The 16,971-nt window shown below is 42.6% G+C and overlaps 1 protein-coding gene and 1 long non-coding RNA gene across 4 annotated transcripts in view; one reads left to right on the top strand and one right to left on the bottom strand.

Moving 5' to 3' along the window:
• FBXO11 (F-box protein 11) overlaps positions 1-11,690 on the bottom strand; it is a 70,787-nt gene extending 59,097 nt beyond the window's left edge. Inside the window, exon 1 of one of the 2 annotated variants that reach the window (XM_030268860.4) lies at positions 11,250-11,690. In XM_030268860.4, the coding sequence (XP_030124720.1) occupies positions 11,250-11,364 (115 nt within the window). In that variant the 5' untranslated portion in view covers positions 11,365-11,690. The remainder of the gene's footprint in view (positions 1-11,249) is intronic. The other variant, XM_030268861.4, reaches the window with a different exon arrangement.
• A 159-nt stretch (positions 11,691-11,849) lies between these two features.
• Positions 11,850-16,971, top strand: part of LOC121469778 (uncharacterized) — a 70,731-nt gene continuing 65,609 nt past the window's right edge. For both annotated transcript variants that reach the window (XR_012055259.1, XR_012055258.1), the window contains exon 1: positions 11,850-12,494. This is a non-coding gene — a long non-coding RNA (uncharacterized lncRNA). The remainder of the gene's footprint in view (positions 12,495-16,971) is intronic.

The raw sequence follows: 16,971 nt of genomic DNA, 5'->3' as shown, positions 1-16,971 counted from the left end.
ACTGTATTTGGCCATTTCTGTAGTACTTTTGAATTTGGAGAAAAAACAATATATGTCCCAGAAATCTTAAGGAAATCTTAACCAGGCTCAAGCTGTTACCCCAGCCACCATAATGCGCACAGCATTTATATTATTGCAAAACATAATCTTTCTGCCAACAGGACCCTACGCATGTTACAAGAAAAGAATTTTAGATAATGCTTAATACTCAGTATATATATAATTTTACTGACTACATCTGCAGCAAAACATCATAAAGATAATAAGAAATTTTTTTACTATTTAAAGCCTGCTCGTTATGAAAATGGTAATTATTTCTACCATGCAAGTGACAAAGAGTTGAAAATTTCTGCCTTTCACAGCCATTACAGAACCACTTCACCAGACCACCTGTTTGCTAACAGTGGTAGCCTAGAGGAATGCTCAGGGTCAATGTTACTGATAGGGGAAAAACACTGGGATAACAATTAAAGCGCATTTAGTCTGAAAAATCACTGTGCCCAACTCACCATGATTAAGGTAACATTCTTGATTCCACACAATTGTGCAACATTTCTAGATCTTACACACACACAAAAAAAAATTCACTGGCAGCTTGCTGTGCTCTTTGTGATACTGGTCATTGAGTCAACTGAAATTAATGAAAAACTGTGCACTCAGTCTGCTGGGATTTACCCAAGAACGTGGCAATGAATCCACTCTTCAGCATCAATGGATAACAGGTATTGTTTGGCAGGTATAAGGAAAGAGAGGAGTTAAAATCATGCTTTTTCCACACACTATCTACTTTTATCTTCCCTTGTATTAATCAGCATATGAGCAACCCACAGCAGAGAGAAAACTCAAGGCTTCAGTTTCTAAAAAAAGTTATCCAGAAAAATATAGGATGAAAAATTAATGAATTTTTGAAATTAATTAATGAAAACTGGTCTTGAACTGGAACACCACATACTATTGGGACTGAAATTTTAAAATAAAAATTTGTTTGAAACAAATTTTCTGCTCTCTTTTCCCCACATTTTTACAAATGTACAGATTTCAATGTTAGTATGACCAATGCATTTTCCTTTAACTTATGTATTAAAGTTAGGTTGTCTGTAACTGAAAACTCAGAATAATTTCACCTCCTCTTCTTTTCTGGCATTTAAAAAACAGTTTTAGAGAAGATGAGGCTGTTAGTAAACATTATTTCCTGTTTAGACTTTTAACATTAACAAGCTCAGATGTTCAAGCATAATTTAGACAAAATGGGAGATCCAACATCATATTGACAAGTACTGTGATGAACTGATCTTCAGAACAGAGCTTCACTAGACAGACACCCACTGAACCCACTGGGATATGCCTTTTTCAGCTACTTTAACCTTTCAAATTAAGGTAAAATTTGTCAATGACTAAGAACCTTACTGATAACTGTCAAGTGTATCAGCAGATTATCAATCACAAGCTGCTGATCAATGAGAAGATATTTGGCAAGATAGTAAAGGTTCTAAACTTGTTATCAAAGGCCACTTGAAGTTGCTCAGGTATGACCCTTTATCACAATCACACCCATTCTTCTAGTCATCCTGACAGCAACAGTAGCCCAAAGCACTAATCCTCTCTCCTCCCACTGATGCTTAGCTGGCCAAACAACTTGTGTTGAAGGAGGTTCCAACAGCAGTCCAAGGCATGTACCTTAGAGGCTCAATTATTGTAGAGCTTTGCTGAGACTTAAAAATGGAACTAGAGGAAGCTCTAAATGGATCTCAGTACAAGAGGGGTGAAATTAGATTATTTTTAAGATCTCTTCCAACCCAAACCTGTGTGTGATTCCATGAAAAGTGATTCTTCTGTGATGGAAAAACAACCACACACTTTCATACGCGGCAACTGCCCTGGACCTTCATTCTTCCAAGGTCATAACAGATGGAGCTCAGCTATCTCTTGTCCCTACCCACGGTCTCATCTTAGACAGTTGCAGCCAACACAGACCCAGAGCACACAAACCTTCAGAATAAACTCTGGCTTATTTTGAATAACTACTCTTCAAAGACTGTGGATGAATGTCCAAGAACACAGTCACAAATCTTACCACCTTCAGAGAAAGGTGAGGCATCACACCTTGACAATGATTAATGTAACAACCATCTAAGAGCTGCAGTTCTTCTGTCAAGACAGCAACAACTGAAGGAAATAGTAAACATTAATTTGAGCAGCCACTACACACAATTTACACTGATGACCCACCAGCATTTGGGTCACCTTTCTGGCCTCCGACTTTCCCAATTGTCAGGAAAGGCTTATTTAGACAAAAGAGCATTCCATTTTGTCCTCAGCTCTTAGAAACCATGATTAAAATCTGAAGTTTTCCCATGCTTCTGTAGCATAATGTTCTTTCTAAATCTACGTTGACAAATGTAACTTTTTAAAGGTATGTTGACAAACTTCCCAACTACTTATTTCTCACAGGACTACAAGTCTGCACCAAGACCTATGTCTCAAATTCCAGTTAAAGAAGAAATTTACACATTTCCTCTGACTTCTCCAAGTACAAGAAGCTTGGGAACTGTAAATTTTACCCAATTATCTTCTAGGGAAAACACTTATTGACCAAATAAGAACAAAAAAATAGGAAGGATACTTTATAAACACACAGGATCAGTAATGCAGTAATTAAGTAAGGAGATTAATCTGTGTTAAAGAGGAAATGGAATAGATTCAAGAGACAGTTCTGAGTTTCTCTTTGTGAGCCTTAAGAACTCAGTAAGGCAGCAAGACAGGACGGCTGTATCACACTACTGAAAAATGTTTTCCCATAGGCATTTAAGTAGTGTTTTAGGTTTTTAACAATTATTGATGAACCAGACTGAACTGGATTTGCTGTTGCAAAATCAAATTTCAAATAAGAACTAGGCACTAAAAAGAAAATCAATTGTTTTACCTTTCATGTCATTTCAGATCAAATTCAAGTGCCATTTGTAGCAAATGGGAATTTTTCAGTTAGCCAGGATTTCAATAGCCTTTGAATGAGAACATCAAAAATTGTTACTGCAGTGTTAGAATTATTTCAATTACCAAGCATCATCTGAGAGAAATCACAGTAAAACATGCTTCTTCAGAAACAAGAAAGAAGTATACCAAGACACTGTGAAATAAACAACTTGCTTTATATGTTTATAAATGTACTAATAAAGCTTTGTATGTTCTGCTGAAGAAAAACACACCTGGCAATTGTAACATCTGACTGGTTTTTAGGATAGCATCTTTGTAGGATTTATTTCTTCAGAAAGGTATGGTCTCAAAACCGCAACAATACAGGAAGCTGGTGAAGTCCTCATCCTGCTGTTGAACAGATACAGCCAAACTAGCTGAGAGACAGAAACTGCATTATTGTTTTAGCCAAGGCTCTTCAGTACATCTAACAATCCACATAGAGAAGGGAGTGCCTTGCAAGAGCATAATGAAAGAGGGTCAAGCTAACTCAAATTACCTTCCATTTGCCACGGGCTAAGAGCATACACATGAACAATTACTGTGAATCAGACACCACAGATCAGCTGACATACGGTAACCTGTCATCCTACAATAACCTGTCCAAAGACAAAGATAGCTTGAAATTTAGACCTGCTGTAGAGCTACAACTCGCCCATATTCAGAAAGCAAGACACTAAACCCTGGAACCTTTACTTCTGGATGTGTAAGCTGAAAACAAGCAACAGAAGAGAACCTATAAGTGAGAGCCCTTAAAGTAAACAGGCTGTTTCCAAATATTACAAATTGGGATTACCAAAAGGAAATAGTTACTGCAATATGACCTATTAATGCTAACCAGCCCTTCAGTATAAAAGCATACACACAGTATGATGACCATGAGACTGCAAATTCAGCTCTTCTGCTGGTGCAGACAGTGGATATTTAAAATAAGTACAGGAATTCCAAGTATAGTTGTTGATTTGGCCTTGTTGCCATGTAGTGGCAATTCAAAGTAGGACAAACCCCAAGATTTTGTTTCCCAATCTCTATCAACTCTCAGAAGTGCTCGTCCCTCAATGCTGTGTCTACTGACCAAGCTCAATGCAGCCATCAGCACATAAAAAGTGAGGAAAAGCTCTACAGGCTCTACCAGCACTAGACTGGCACTCACATGGTACAGCTGAATCAGTTTTTTGGAACACAGAACTGGTTGTGCAAGAAGATAAACACTACTATTATTTTGATACTGGAATACCAGTGATATCCGGTATGTATGGGAAGCATATCTATACAGGCTTCTGTGGAATAACCTACATAGAATCAAGGTAGAGCTGCTCAACTGAAACAATCCTAGGAGCCTGAGTGACAAGGTTTCCAGGCAGAGCTCAGCTATGCAGCAGTTTGAGCTCCCAGAACAAAGCAGTGCCTGAACTCTCACATATGAGACATCAGAGGGACCTGACAAACCTGGCAACGGAATGGAAACTGCAGGTTTCTGTTACAACGAACAGTAGGTTTCATTGTATGTCCCACAGCAAGGAGCAGAGCACAGTGCCCCAGCAGCATTGCAACAGCTCCTCTCAAATACACAGGACTGGCACCAGGCACTGAGGAAGGCTCCAATCCCACACGACAGCCAAGCTGATCTAAGGGTGACCTGCGAGGGCAAGGGCCAGTCCCCCTGATGGCCATTTCTCTTACGCACCCACCCTACCCTGCAGTTAGATAGCTCCAACAGCTAAACCAGCAGGGAACAACTCTGTGTTTTGGAGGCTCGGTTTCTGTGGTGATATGGTTCAGGGAGCTAAGGGTGTCAAAGCAAGGCAAAGGCTGAGCATGAAGTTAGAAGCACGAGAACCAGGACAACTCCTTCTCTAGCAAACAGGCCCTACAATTACATAGCTCACTTGGAAAAATGCAAATAAAGGAAGTCTCTCGGAGGACAGCACAAAAAATAATCCCCAAAAGCCTACTGAAAGAACTCCAGGTTTTATAAGTGTTCATTGCCTGTTTATCCTAGCTTCTACCCACAAATTAATAATTTTAAGAACAGGCAGCAGTAGAATCAGGAAAACTGTTATTGAGAGGAACCCCAATAACTACTATTCAAGCTATCTTTTGCAAAGGATTCCATATTCATAGATTTTAATCACCTCAAGAAAAGTTCATTAAACTTTCCAACAGGAAATACAAGGAACAAAATAGAAGATGCCTCTAGAGCATCTTCTTTACTCAGGAACCTACATCTAGAACTTACTTTTCTACAAAAATTTAAAAGCAATAATATACTATAAAAATAGAATTTTGATGCTCTGTAATTTCACTGCATGTTTTAATTTGGTTTCCTTCCCTCCTCGCTCCTTGGCCCCCGCCTCATAATAACTGAAGTAGTCAGACCAAAAGGCTAGATTATATTCAGATACTACAGCTTAGTATCATGAGCAAGAATCACCAAGTTTTGCTCCCCTTCCAATCCAAGTGCTGAATGCAGAAACATTGCACAAGTAAGAAGCAAAAAGAAATACTTAATAATCTGAAATCATGAAAAGATTAGGTAACGACAAATTCAACTAACAAACCTTCCATTTTCTCAATTCCTGTTAGTTCGGTCAAGTCACCTCTGCTTTTTTTTTTTTTAATCCATATGTTGTGCAGCTCTGGGTTAATTTTCCTCTTGCATCTGTTGTAATGTGCAAAGCTCAATACATTTAATCACTAACCAATGCAACCTAGAAACCTTACAGAAGCACACTACCTCCTCTTCCTAGCAGACCAAACAGTTTACAGGCACAACCTGCTAGAGGAAGTTTAAGTGTTGCCACAGGTGATGCACGTTAACAATGCACCTGGTGCATCCTCCTTCCAATCACCCCAGTGACCCACAGGAGTGTGTGGGCCCAAGGCGATGTTTTGGCTGCAGTGGCAGCCCCTGGGATGCCACTTCTGTGTGTGTGTGAGCTCAGTGTGCTGAGCAAACACAGGGCACAGCAGTGGCTCTGCACAGGTGCTGCACATTTCAGCACTCACGAGGTACACTGGGCTCACCATGTTGCTGAGGGAGCTGCCCATGAAAGCAGGCTACCAGCCTGACCTTCCCAGGCAGCTGCTGGCCTGACAGAGCCTTCCTACTGCTCCAATTCTATGCATATACATCAAAGCCTCATATCCAGTGCATAGAATGTTTATTTATGCTCAACAAATGAGATGCTTCATGCCTGCACACCTGCAGTAAAAGCCTGACATACACTGCACAGCTTTGGTCTACTCTGTAGCTGTAATTGTCCCAGGAAGCACCAGAGCAAGGAGGGGGGCACAGAGTATAACCTTCCCCCAAAGCCCAAAGATATAAAATAGACCTATGGAGGAGGCTTCATTATGTCTTAAGCCACTGGGCTCCAAGTTTTTTTAACACAGAAAGTAAAAGAAGATTTTATATTTCTGGGAAACTTTAATAGTCTTTATGATTGACTAAAATATATCAAGACTGTAGGCAATGAACGCTATTGTGTATGTCAAGAACAAACACACTTGATTTTGATCTCTTGAAATGAAATACAAAGGTTAAGCATAGGTTTAGGCACTTGTCCTATATGAAGAACAACAAAGGTACACAGATACTCCTTTGTATTCCTAATGCAGAATGAGGCTCTGGGAAACAGAAATTGTACTTGAAGAACCAAGTTTATAGACTCTAAACTTTTATCTGTAAGGTAGACTTCGGAAACTTTTCATTGCAGAAACAAGAATTATATTTCCATATGTGAATATATCTTTTCCTAGCCCATGACTCACTTTCAAGAAATAAGAGAAAAGCGTTAACTAGATTTCTTTCCATGTGGAGCAACTGATGCCCAATTTGACTTCTTGCCCCAAGGGATGACCCTACAAAAACTGAAACCCATTTAGGTACTTTGATGGAAGTCCCTGCATTTGCTTCAGAATAAGAATAATTTAATTCAGTTACTGTTACTGCCCTGCACTCACCAAATAAGCCTTTTGGTGCACATACTAAAAATAAATCATATATAATCATGCATGTGCTTACACACATACACTTGAAACAGCCAAATAAAGACTTCTTAACTTTCCTAAGATATTTATCTCAACATTACAAAATTCAAATGTCGTGAGCAAGAACTCTTACTGGAGTTTAGTTTCTACGTGTTTGTTTTACACAGCCTAACTCACCCTTTTTCCCAGTCCGTCAAGCCCTCATGTCCCCTATGCAGACAAATGACTAATTCAATTACCTTGTGTGCTGACAGGCCAGCTGGTTGCTGCTTCTTGGCATGGGTAGAGAGGGTGAGTTATAAATGTCTTTCCCTCATTGTCTTCATCCTCTTCCCAGCCACAAAACTTAACTTCACACCCCTTTGTCAACTTTGGCTTAAACGAGCCAACAAATTCAGAAGTTGCAGAGTGACACACAGACTATATGGGTGTATGTATCTTGTTTTCACTGGAAAATAGATTGGGGCAAGGAGGGGAAGCAAACTTGCAAGGTAGGTTTACAGCACGCATATATTAAATTTGCCTCAGCTCCAAAAGTATTAACCCAGCTTAACCCAATCTAAAATGGAGCTGCCACAGTCCCACCACACCCACAGGCGTTCAGTGTTATCCCTTCCCTTGTAGCAGCACTCGTGCCAAAAATCAACCTGAGGGAAAAAAAAAAGGCAGTTAGCTTTTGGTGCAGGCAGCACGGAGCCAGCTCCCTGCCTTGTCACATGGACACCGCCAGCACGGCCCAGCAGCGCGCAGCACCGTGGCAGATGCAGCTGGCTGCTTATCAGCACACGGGAGCCGACCCTAAAGCACTTAGTTATGGACATGCAGCACAGAACCTCATTAGTACTACAGCCAGTGATGTGCTGGTTTTACAGAGGCACACATGCATTGGTGGAGTTATTATTTTGAGAAGAACAGAAATAAGAAAAAAAATATTCATATGATAGCTCTGAGGTCAACAATTTCAGCTGCATTCTGGACAATATCTTTTGGTCTTTTGAAATAAATGTATAACCTTGACTTCTTCCTAGCAAAACTAGCCAAACCTATACACTCAAGGAAGAAAAAACCAACACTATAAGCAAACATGGGAATATGTAATCATAAACATTGCCATGTCCAGATTTTCTTTTGGGCAGACCCTTGTCCTAAAGAAAATAAAAGGACACATCTGTTCTATATCATTAATGCAGAATTGCAAAACCACTGAATAAACCGGTGGTAACCCCACTGGTGACTGGGGAGAGATCAGGAGGGAGAAGGTAGAACAGAAGTGGCATAGTGTAGCCAGAGTGGCTAACTTGGAGGGAGGTGTGAACAGCAGAGCATAAGGCAAAACATCTTGGGAAGTGTATCCTGATGACATCTTATCTTGGCTGTACAACACAGTGAGTCTGGGGGAGAAAATGTTTTTATCTGCAATCACTTATGATCTCCTTCTCCACTAATCAGAACACAGGTACATAGGTATTGTTCATCAATTGTATTATAGACAGCATGGTTATATATTCATTTGATTTGTTCCCACTACATACATAAAATGAAAATCACTTCAGTATAAAACACAGTTTTGTATGATTTTTAAATTCTTATAAGGAATCTTTGAGGAAGGATTTTTATTAAAAGCATTTTTTCCCAGTGATCTATTTATTAACAATAGGCATCATAACTTGATTTTTACCCAGCAGTGAACATGTAACAGCTGTTACTCAGTTGTAAAACACTGTCTACTTACGCAGCATTAAATAATAAATAAAGCTCAAGACCTAGTACATGTTTTACTAAGCAATCTAATGATATGAAACAAGAAGTTCCAAAGATTAACTGTGAACTGTATTATCAACTCTGTCCCATGATATCTGTGCCTATAAGTACAGAGCTGTAATATGAAGGAGGAAAGAAATTAACAGTAAGAAAAAATAATTTCTGTTCAGTCACAACTGCACTCACAGTATTAGGAGTGGTTTTTTTAACAAATTTAAATCTGAGTTCAATAGAAAGCCTTTCCTAATAACTTATACTGATTCTTTTGTACAGCTTTTTTTAGGATGACCTACATTGCTTGGGAATAAAGGTGAAAAAAGTCAACACTGATTTGCATGGTATAGTCTAACCCCAGCACATTGGCTTTTAATTTAGTAGCATTATTCATCAGCCTTTACTGCACTAGCCCTGCACAAAGCGATCAAAGTCACAGGTAAAACTGAAATTACCTTCCAGATACAGTGGATCAGACCTTGCAAATCCTGAGATAGAACAGAAACAGCACTAGAGACACCCCAAATGCAGATGGAACACTAATGACAAAAAAACCTTAATGCTGTCGATACATTTTTGGGCAAGTGAGACCTAGCACAACTGACCTTCAAAACTGCAAGGAAAAAGCCAGCAGTGATCCACATGGAACGGTAATTTCCACAAACTATGGAATTTGATTTTTTTATAATTTCATCACCACTGAATGGTCAACAGCACAGAACAATGTGGGAAAAAAAAATAAAATTAGGTGAGTCTAGGGTTCCAGAAATGTCAGGGTAATACAAACACACTGCAGCCTCACATTTTAATAGATAAAGTTTCTGCCTGTACCTTTAGCAAATTAGTAACATATGAAGAGCAGCAATCCAACGTAAAACTGAATAATAATCACTGCATTTAATCCATAAGCACATTATTCTGGATGCCTTTTATAAGTTGTATCTTCATCTGTTTAAAAGGCAAAGTAAGCTATGGGGTTGAAAAAAATCCCTATATTCTCCAAATGGAACATCGATGATGAAAACCCTTTAGTGCACGTCTTTGAGAGGAAGAAGTTCTTTTTTTGTTGTTGTTTTGCTTTATTTTCTGTGTTGTTGTTTTTCTTTTAAATGTCAGTATACCAGAGAAGTCATTTTAATCATATAATTACTGAAAATTTTGGAAGGTTTACACAAGACCCATAATTGGGCATAAGACATCACATCCTCTGGTTATATACACAGCAATCTGGTCTGGGTAACATTCTTTGCTCTGACCAATGTGTGCGAGGGGGAGGCGGGGGAAGGAAGGGGAGGGAGGGGGAGGAATGGAGAATTAAAAATACTTCCTCAGATTAAATTTTCTTTACTTCATTTACTTAAAATGTTCTGATTGCATAAAATGCACTAAAATATTTATGGCGACGCATCTCCGTGGTTAAAATACCTTGTTCTCAATGTGATATCCTAGATATTCAAACAAAAGACATTTAGCTGACAATAAAGACCTTTTTTTTTCTTTTTTTTTTTTTAATTTAAAAAAGGCATTTGTACACCTAAGACCGCACCACGGATCAGTCTCCTTTATCATGCCGGAGTTGTGACAGGTAACGCATAAAAAATTAAAATCCAATCCACCAGATAAGACATGCAAAATGTCTCCTCCAATCCCACCCCCATCTCGCCTTAGGAAAAAAAAAAAAAAAAAAAAAAAAAAAAAAAAAAGCCCAGCCACCACCAGCCCTGCACATTCGGAGCACACGCACAGTGGCACCCCTAGAGCCACCACTGGGGCGACAGCGACAGGCCCGAGGGGCCGCCACCCCCGAGCCCCCCCGCACCCCGCTCCTGGCTCCATGAGGGGCGAATCCCACCTCGCCGCTTCCTCATGCCCTCACACAATGGTGCTTTCCCCCACTAGCTCCGAATTGTCAACATTTTCACGCTAGGCCCCGGCCGGGCAGGGCTGGGGCGCGGGCGGCCCGAGCCCCCGCTGCGCTGCGGGGCCGTGGGGGCCGTGCGGCCGGGGGGGATCAATGGCCGACGGGCCGCGGCCCCCCCGCCTGCGCTGGGGCCGGAGCCCGAACTGCGCAGCAGGCGCGGCGCAGCGGGCCCGGCCCCGCGGAGCCTCAGCCAGACCCGGGGCCGCCGCCCCCGGACACCATTTCGGGGAAGGTGCCGCCGCAAGTGGCCCGACACCGTCGCCTCCCCCCGCCCCGCAGCCCCCCGGGCGCTCTCCCCCCGCGGCCCTCGGGGCCCGGCCCGCCGCTCCCCGCGGGAGGCACCGGTGTTCCCGGGGGGCCAGGGCGGCTCGCCCGCTCGCGGTCCCCGGGGACGGGGCGGGGGCTCGGGGGGGTGTCCTGTCCCGAGGGGCCGCGGGCGATCGTCTCCCCCCCTCCCCGGCCGGGGAAGGGGCCGAGCCCCCGCCTCCCCCCGAGCCGGGGCAGAGCCCGAGCCAAACAAAGCGCGGCCTGAGCGGGAGCCAAGGGTGAAGCAGCCTGGGCTTTTCCTGTCGGTCCCCGCGCAGGGCGGGCCCCGAGCCCGGCTTACCCCGATCCCCGGCGGCGGCGGCGGCGGCGTTGTTCCTCTCCTGCTGCTGCTGCTGCACCGGGCGCGGCCTGGACACTCGCCTGGGTCTCCTGTTGGCGGCTCGGACCGAGTTCATTTGCCGGCTCGTGTGGGCGGCGGGAGGGGAGGGGGGAATCCTCCGGCAACCGGTGCCTCGGCGGGGACGGGGGCACTCGGAGGGAGCCCCGGGGCGGCCGCCTCGCAGGCGCGGGCAGCAGGGAAGGGCGGGGGGGAAAATCTCCGGGCGCGGGTCCCGCTGCCGCTGCCGGCTCGCTCGAAGGCAGAGGAGCCGCCGGCTCTCTCAGCGCTGCTGTGGGGGACGATGGCGCCGCGCCCCCCCGTCCCGGCCCCCGGCGATCCCGCGGTCCTGCCCGGCTCAGGCCCGTCGCTGCTCCGTGGCAGGAGGAGCCATTGACACCGCCAGGGACGCGCTCGCGAGCGGGCGGCCGTTGGGCGGCCGTGCTCCGCCAATCGGCTCGCCCCACACAAAAGGCCAGCGCCGGCGCGGCCAATCCGCGCTGCCGTACTATCGGTGCGCGGGTTGGGGAGGGACGGGCGGGCGGCGCGGCGCGGGGTGGGGCGGTGCGATGCCTATAAAAGGCCGGGGCCGCGCGTGTGGGGCGGCAATGGCGGCTCTCGGGCCCGGCTGCGGTTGCACAGCCCGCGTGAGGAGCCGGCGCAGCAGCCCGGCCCGGGGCAGCCCGGAAGCCGCCGGGGCCGCCGGCAGCAGGCGGGCAGCGGAGGGGCCCGGCGGGCTCCGCTCCGGCCGTGTGTGATGAAGGAGAGAGGGCGGGCGTCTGGCGACGGTGCCTTGTTGTGGTGCCGTGCGCCTTGGTAACCCTGCCTGGGCTGGATTAGCCGTGCTGTGGCTGCCGGCTCATTTCGGTTTCCTGACTGGTTTCTAACCATTTTTTTTCCCTCTGGATTTGTGTGTATTTTCTCGGCTGGTGTGCCCACTCGTGTTTGTACTGCCTTTTGCTAATACAACGATAATGCCCTTTAGTTCGGGCTTTAGACAAGTGCATGAGGCTTTTCCTCCTTTATTCTATTTATTGTGTTGGTGCTCAGCTGATGGCCTCAGAGCAGGGAAGAGAAGTAAACGGAGCTAGCTGTGATCTTTTTCCTTTTCAGGAGTCACTTAATAAAATGGATGGCACAACCTAAGCAGTAAGGAAGAGATCATCTCTTTGTGGGCTTGCTCAGGAATCTGCTTCTAATATTGTGAAGGTGGGTTTGTGTGGAGTCCTACTTAAACTAAGCTCTGGGAGCTTCTGGAACCAGGGCCCTTGTCTATGCCTGAAAAGTAAGGGTTTTATCTGGTAGAAAATGTAAATAAATGATGGTAATTAAAAACACATTAGGTATGAGCTTGTTTCAAGCTGACTAATGAAGGTATAATATAGCTAAAGTAAATGACAGCTTTTAGAAAGAAGCTTTAAAAAACACTTGTGATTCGAAAGGAAATGACAGTGACATTCTAATTCTCAGTTCATATTAGACCAAATGTAAATGTATGAGAAATCTCAGTAGTTGTTAAGGAGCACTTTTTAGACTTAACATTTTGTTGCCCTAAAGAATGACTGGAGAAACAGTAGAGGATGTTTTTCCATGTCTGAGAGAAATAATTCTTGCCAACTTCCCTGATATTAGAGGAAGAGATAATGAAGGTGAGCTCCTGTGAGAAGAACTTTGTAGGGAAAAAGAATATAAACATCAGTCTGTTTGGGGGCAGTTTCTGGCATAATGATTACTAGGCTACGGTACTGAACATTCTGTAGAACTACATAATTACATGTAAATATAATTGAAATATTTTTGGTTTTGGTAGTAGCTAGTAGCGTTGTGAAACTGCTTCAACTCTTGAACAGGAAGAATAACCCTACCCAAGTATTGTGCTGAGCTTAGTGTGTCATGGTTAACGGCTTTTTCCCCCCTCACTGGGAACTTCTAATCTTTAAACTGGAGTATTTCAATTATTTGAATCCATAGCTGTTCTAGTTATGCTCTCTTCACCAAGCAAATGAATTCTTGGTGTCACAAGATTATCTGAAATTTCTCAATGTAGGTATACTCCAAATGTTTAGTGCTCTAAGTCTTGGAAAGCTTGTTCAAGGATGGATGACAAGCTGATTTTCACATACAGCCTTCAAGAATCTAAGTTCTGATACTAGAATAAAACTCTAAACTTTCTTAAGAAGTCTTGCACTGGTTTGAAACCGAATGGTCTCTCTGCCTATAAAAACACTTTCTGTAATTAGCTCCTTAAGGTCCAAGGTGTGCCTTCACTGACAACCAAAATAGATAGAGGGCAATCTATAGACGTTTGGGATAAATGGTCTGAGTTGTTACAATGAGAACCTCGCGCTGAATTATACAGACTTGATTCAATAAATTACTGGTGCAGAAAAAGTGATTCCTCTAAGTATTCAGTGTTTGCTTACAAGGCATGGAGTAAAGAAATACTTGCAGTGCTCTTGTCTGACATTCTTGGCTGTACTTCAGAAGGCCAAACAGTAGAAAGACTGAAAACTCATCAAAACATTATTGACTAAATCTCTGTATCTCTTCTCATAGCTGTTAAATGTATCCTGTCTGGGACTTGGTCATAATTTCAGGTTTGTTTGTCAGTCTTTAAAATGTTCTACTCAGCCATCCTGTGTCTCCCTTGCTGCTGTAAAGCCTCTGAGAAGGAAAACACCATTCTGTGATAGAAATGGCACTGAAAGCCTAAATTAATAATTTGGGCTTCATTGTGTTGACCACTGTGGAGGTTCTTTAAGCTATCCTGTATGATGTGCTAATAAGCCATTCCTGAATGTGGGTGTGATTTATACTGTCAAGATAATTTTGCCTTTGTCAAAGTAGCTTTTTCTTTATTTAAATTGGGAAGAGAGAGAATGGGAAGTGGAGCTAAACTGTACAGTGATCTTTTTGCATAATTGTTGACAATAGAAATGCTTGCTGGGCTGGTTATGTTGGCCACAAATCACCTTTTGGTGACCCTTGAACAGCCTGACATTATGAACAGAAAAAGGTGTAAGACCTGGGTGCAGAGCTTGCTTGGAGCATTTATAGCATAAGCAATTTGGACAGAGTTGTCAAGTGCTAGCTCATCATATTCAGACCATCTTCTAAGCTGCACTGAACTTCAAATGAGTGTCTATTTAAATGTTAATGATAACTGGTTCTCTGTTTCTTGAAGAGTTGGCTGCTGCTTTGAAGAGATCACCTTCCTTCCTGCATGAAGGAAGAGATGCCACAGAGTGCTTAATGATAACAGTAACTTGTTAATTATGTGTTAACATATAATGGTTAGAGATGAGGCAGCTTTACAGAGAGATGTAGTATAAGTTGTCACGGAGGGGATTCCTGTTTGTGAGGGTGATATTTAGAGACAACAGGAGCAACTTTGAGTGAGCTGACTTTCTCTAAAGTGAAGAGAGTTAAAACAACTTAAATATCAAGATAGTGTATCAGTGTTTCTTTTCTAGATTCTGAGTATTGCTGTGAGATTAGAGGTGGTGGGGTCACAGAATAAGCAGGATTGGGAAATTACTATGGGACAGTGCAAAGTGGTAAGTCAACAAGGCTGATTGAGGCCAGGGTGATCTGCAGGAATCACCACTACTTTATTCTATTTAATGTATATATCTACTAGCAGCCTGAAAAGCCTTGCTTCAGAGCCTATTAGAAATGCTTTGAGTGTGGGACAGATTCATTTAAGTTGTCATGATCCATCCTTACCCTGAAGATGTGGGTATTGCTTTAACAGTTGATCAAAACAAGTCTAGGATAACAGATGTCAGTGAATCTGTGAATTACTTCTAAGGGGTTCACAAAACATAAGTAAGGACAGCCTTCAACTTGTATATGATGGCCTAAAGCTCTACTTCAAAATTATTCAGAAACAGTGATTTTGAAAATGAAAAAAAAAAAAAAAACACTGAATTGCTGGCTTTTATTTAAGTCAAATGCACAGTATTCTCTCTAGCTTTTGCTTCCTTATACTTGTGAGAGAACAAGAAATATTTTGAGAATATGGTTATAGTTAATTATACAGAGCCTTTACCTAAAAGCTTGTGGATTTGAACAAGAAATACAAGAAGTAATTTTTTAATTACAGTAACAGAACCCAGGGTACAGGAGTCCTTACCGAAGGCTTTCACCATGGTGTCATGTTACTGCTTTCAGAAGTATAATAATTTTGCCTATTATTTCTAACCATCTCATATGCTGCTAATATGTCCCTAGACTAAAAATACTGCATTGAAGATTTGGGACTGACCCAGTGTAAATTTCTGACTTGTAGCTCTTTAAACTTAGAGGGTTGTTTCTCCTGAGATTGCAATATGTGGACCTTTCAGAAATAGCTGATGATACCTAGAACTGGTTGAACATGCTTGATGTGCAGCTCAAAAATTCCAATGTCATTTTGTTGCAATGTCTCTGACCCTCTGTTCCTCTTAATTGTGTTTTTTAACCCATCTCATGCAGCCAGAATCTTCCCACTCTTGCAGAAAAAGACTCTTAAATCTCTCCTTTTTTTACCTGGAATCCATGTCTCCTGAAATCCAGCTTGATGTTAGCTGACCTTCCTGGGTTGCCTTCTGGGTGAATGTCTGTGGCTGGGATATTTTCTGTTGCTATACCAACCTGGTTTCTGCACTAAAAATAAAGACCTCAGGGTGGGGAATGTGTCTTGTTTCCTATAAGCTCACATGACTGTTGCAACATGTTTATCTAACATGTTAATTCTAATTCTGCCCTAACAAAAGCTCTCTGGAAGCATGAGTAGTATTTCGGTTCCCATTAATTTTTTTTTTAAAATAAAAGTAACTTCTGAAAAAAGTCCTGGAGGGATTGTGTTTGAGTTTTAAAGTATTATTATCTGTCTTGGTAGAAATTTCATAGCTAGATAAATATCTGCACAGCTGCCTTCTGGATTTTTTGGGAGTATATTCAAGGGAGGGAGAGGGAGTGGGAGTATGGAGCTGTTCCATACTGTATTTTCAGCCTATTTTTCCTGACAGTACCTAATGAAATCCCCAGCTTGGTCCTCTGGATTGTACTGAATTTAGGTGTTTCAGATAGTCTGAATTGATACAAAGCTTAATTTTTAAAATTAATTAAAACTGGGGATAAATCACATCATTTTATGGGTGATGAAATATTATTTTGATTTGGTGGTTCTCATTCACTCAAGGTTTGCTAATCACTGTTCATTTTCAGACATACATGTACAGAGATCAAGTATGGGCTTCACTCAGTTTTTATTCCTTGGAGCATACTTTTGTTTTGCACATTGCATTAGCAGTATGTCCATATGATGAGTTCTGTCTTTACAGCTGGGGTTTTCTGCCCCCCAAGTAAGACTGGTGTGGGTGTTATTTATATTGCCTTGGAGAGGATGCAGCCTGAAGAGATCTTTCAACATTATGAGTTGAGTCAGGTCTCAAATGAGAAATGTTTACAAGAGGTGCATCCAATACTCCCAACTAGAAAAATCAATCATTTAATACCAGGAGGCTGGAGTTATGAGGGGCTGGCTCCACATGTAGACCTAACAAAGGAGAAGAATGGCTTCTTTATGAATTTTTTTGCTGGTGTAGGGGGTGGTTCTTCCCTAAAAGTATCTCAGTGGGATTCTCAGCTCCTCATTTTTACGAAGTACTGAAGTTCCCTGAAGCTGGTCTGTCAGGCCTAG

The sequence above is a fragment of the Taeniopygia guttata genome, chromosome 3, assembly GCF_048771995.1.
Source record: "Taeniopygia guttata chromosome 3, bTaeGut7.mat, whole genome shotgun sequence".
NCBI lineage: Eukaryota > Metazoa > Chordata > Aves > Passeriformes > Estrildidae > Taeniopygia > Taeniopygia guttata.
This window is presented reverse-complemented; position numbering and strand designations above follow the sequence as displayed.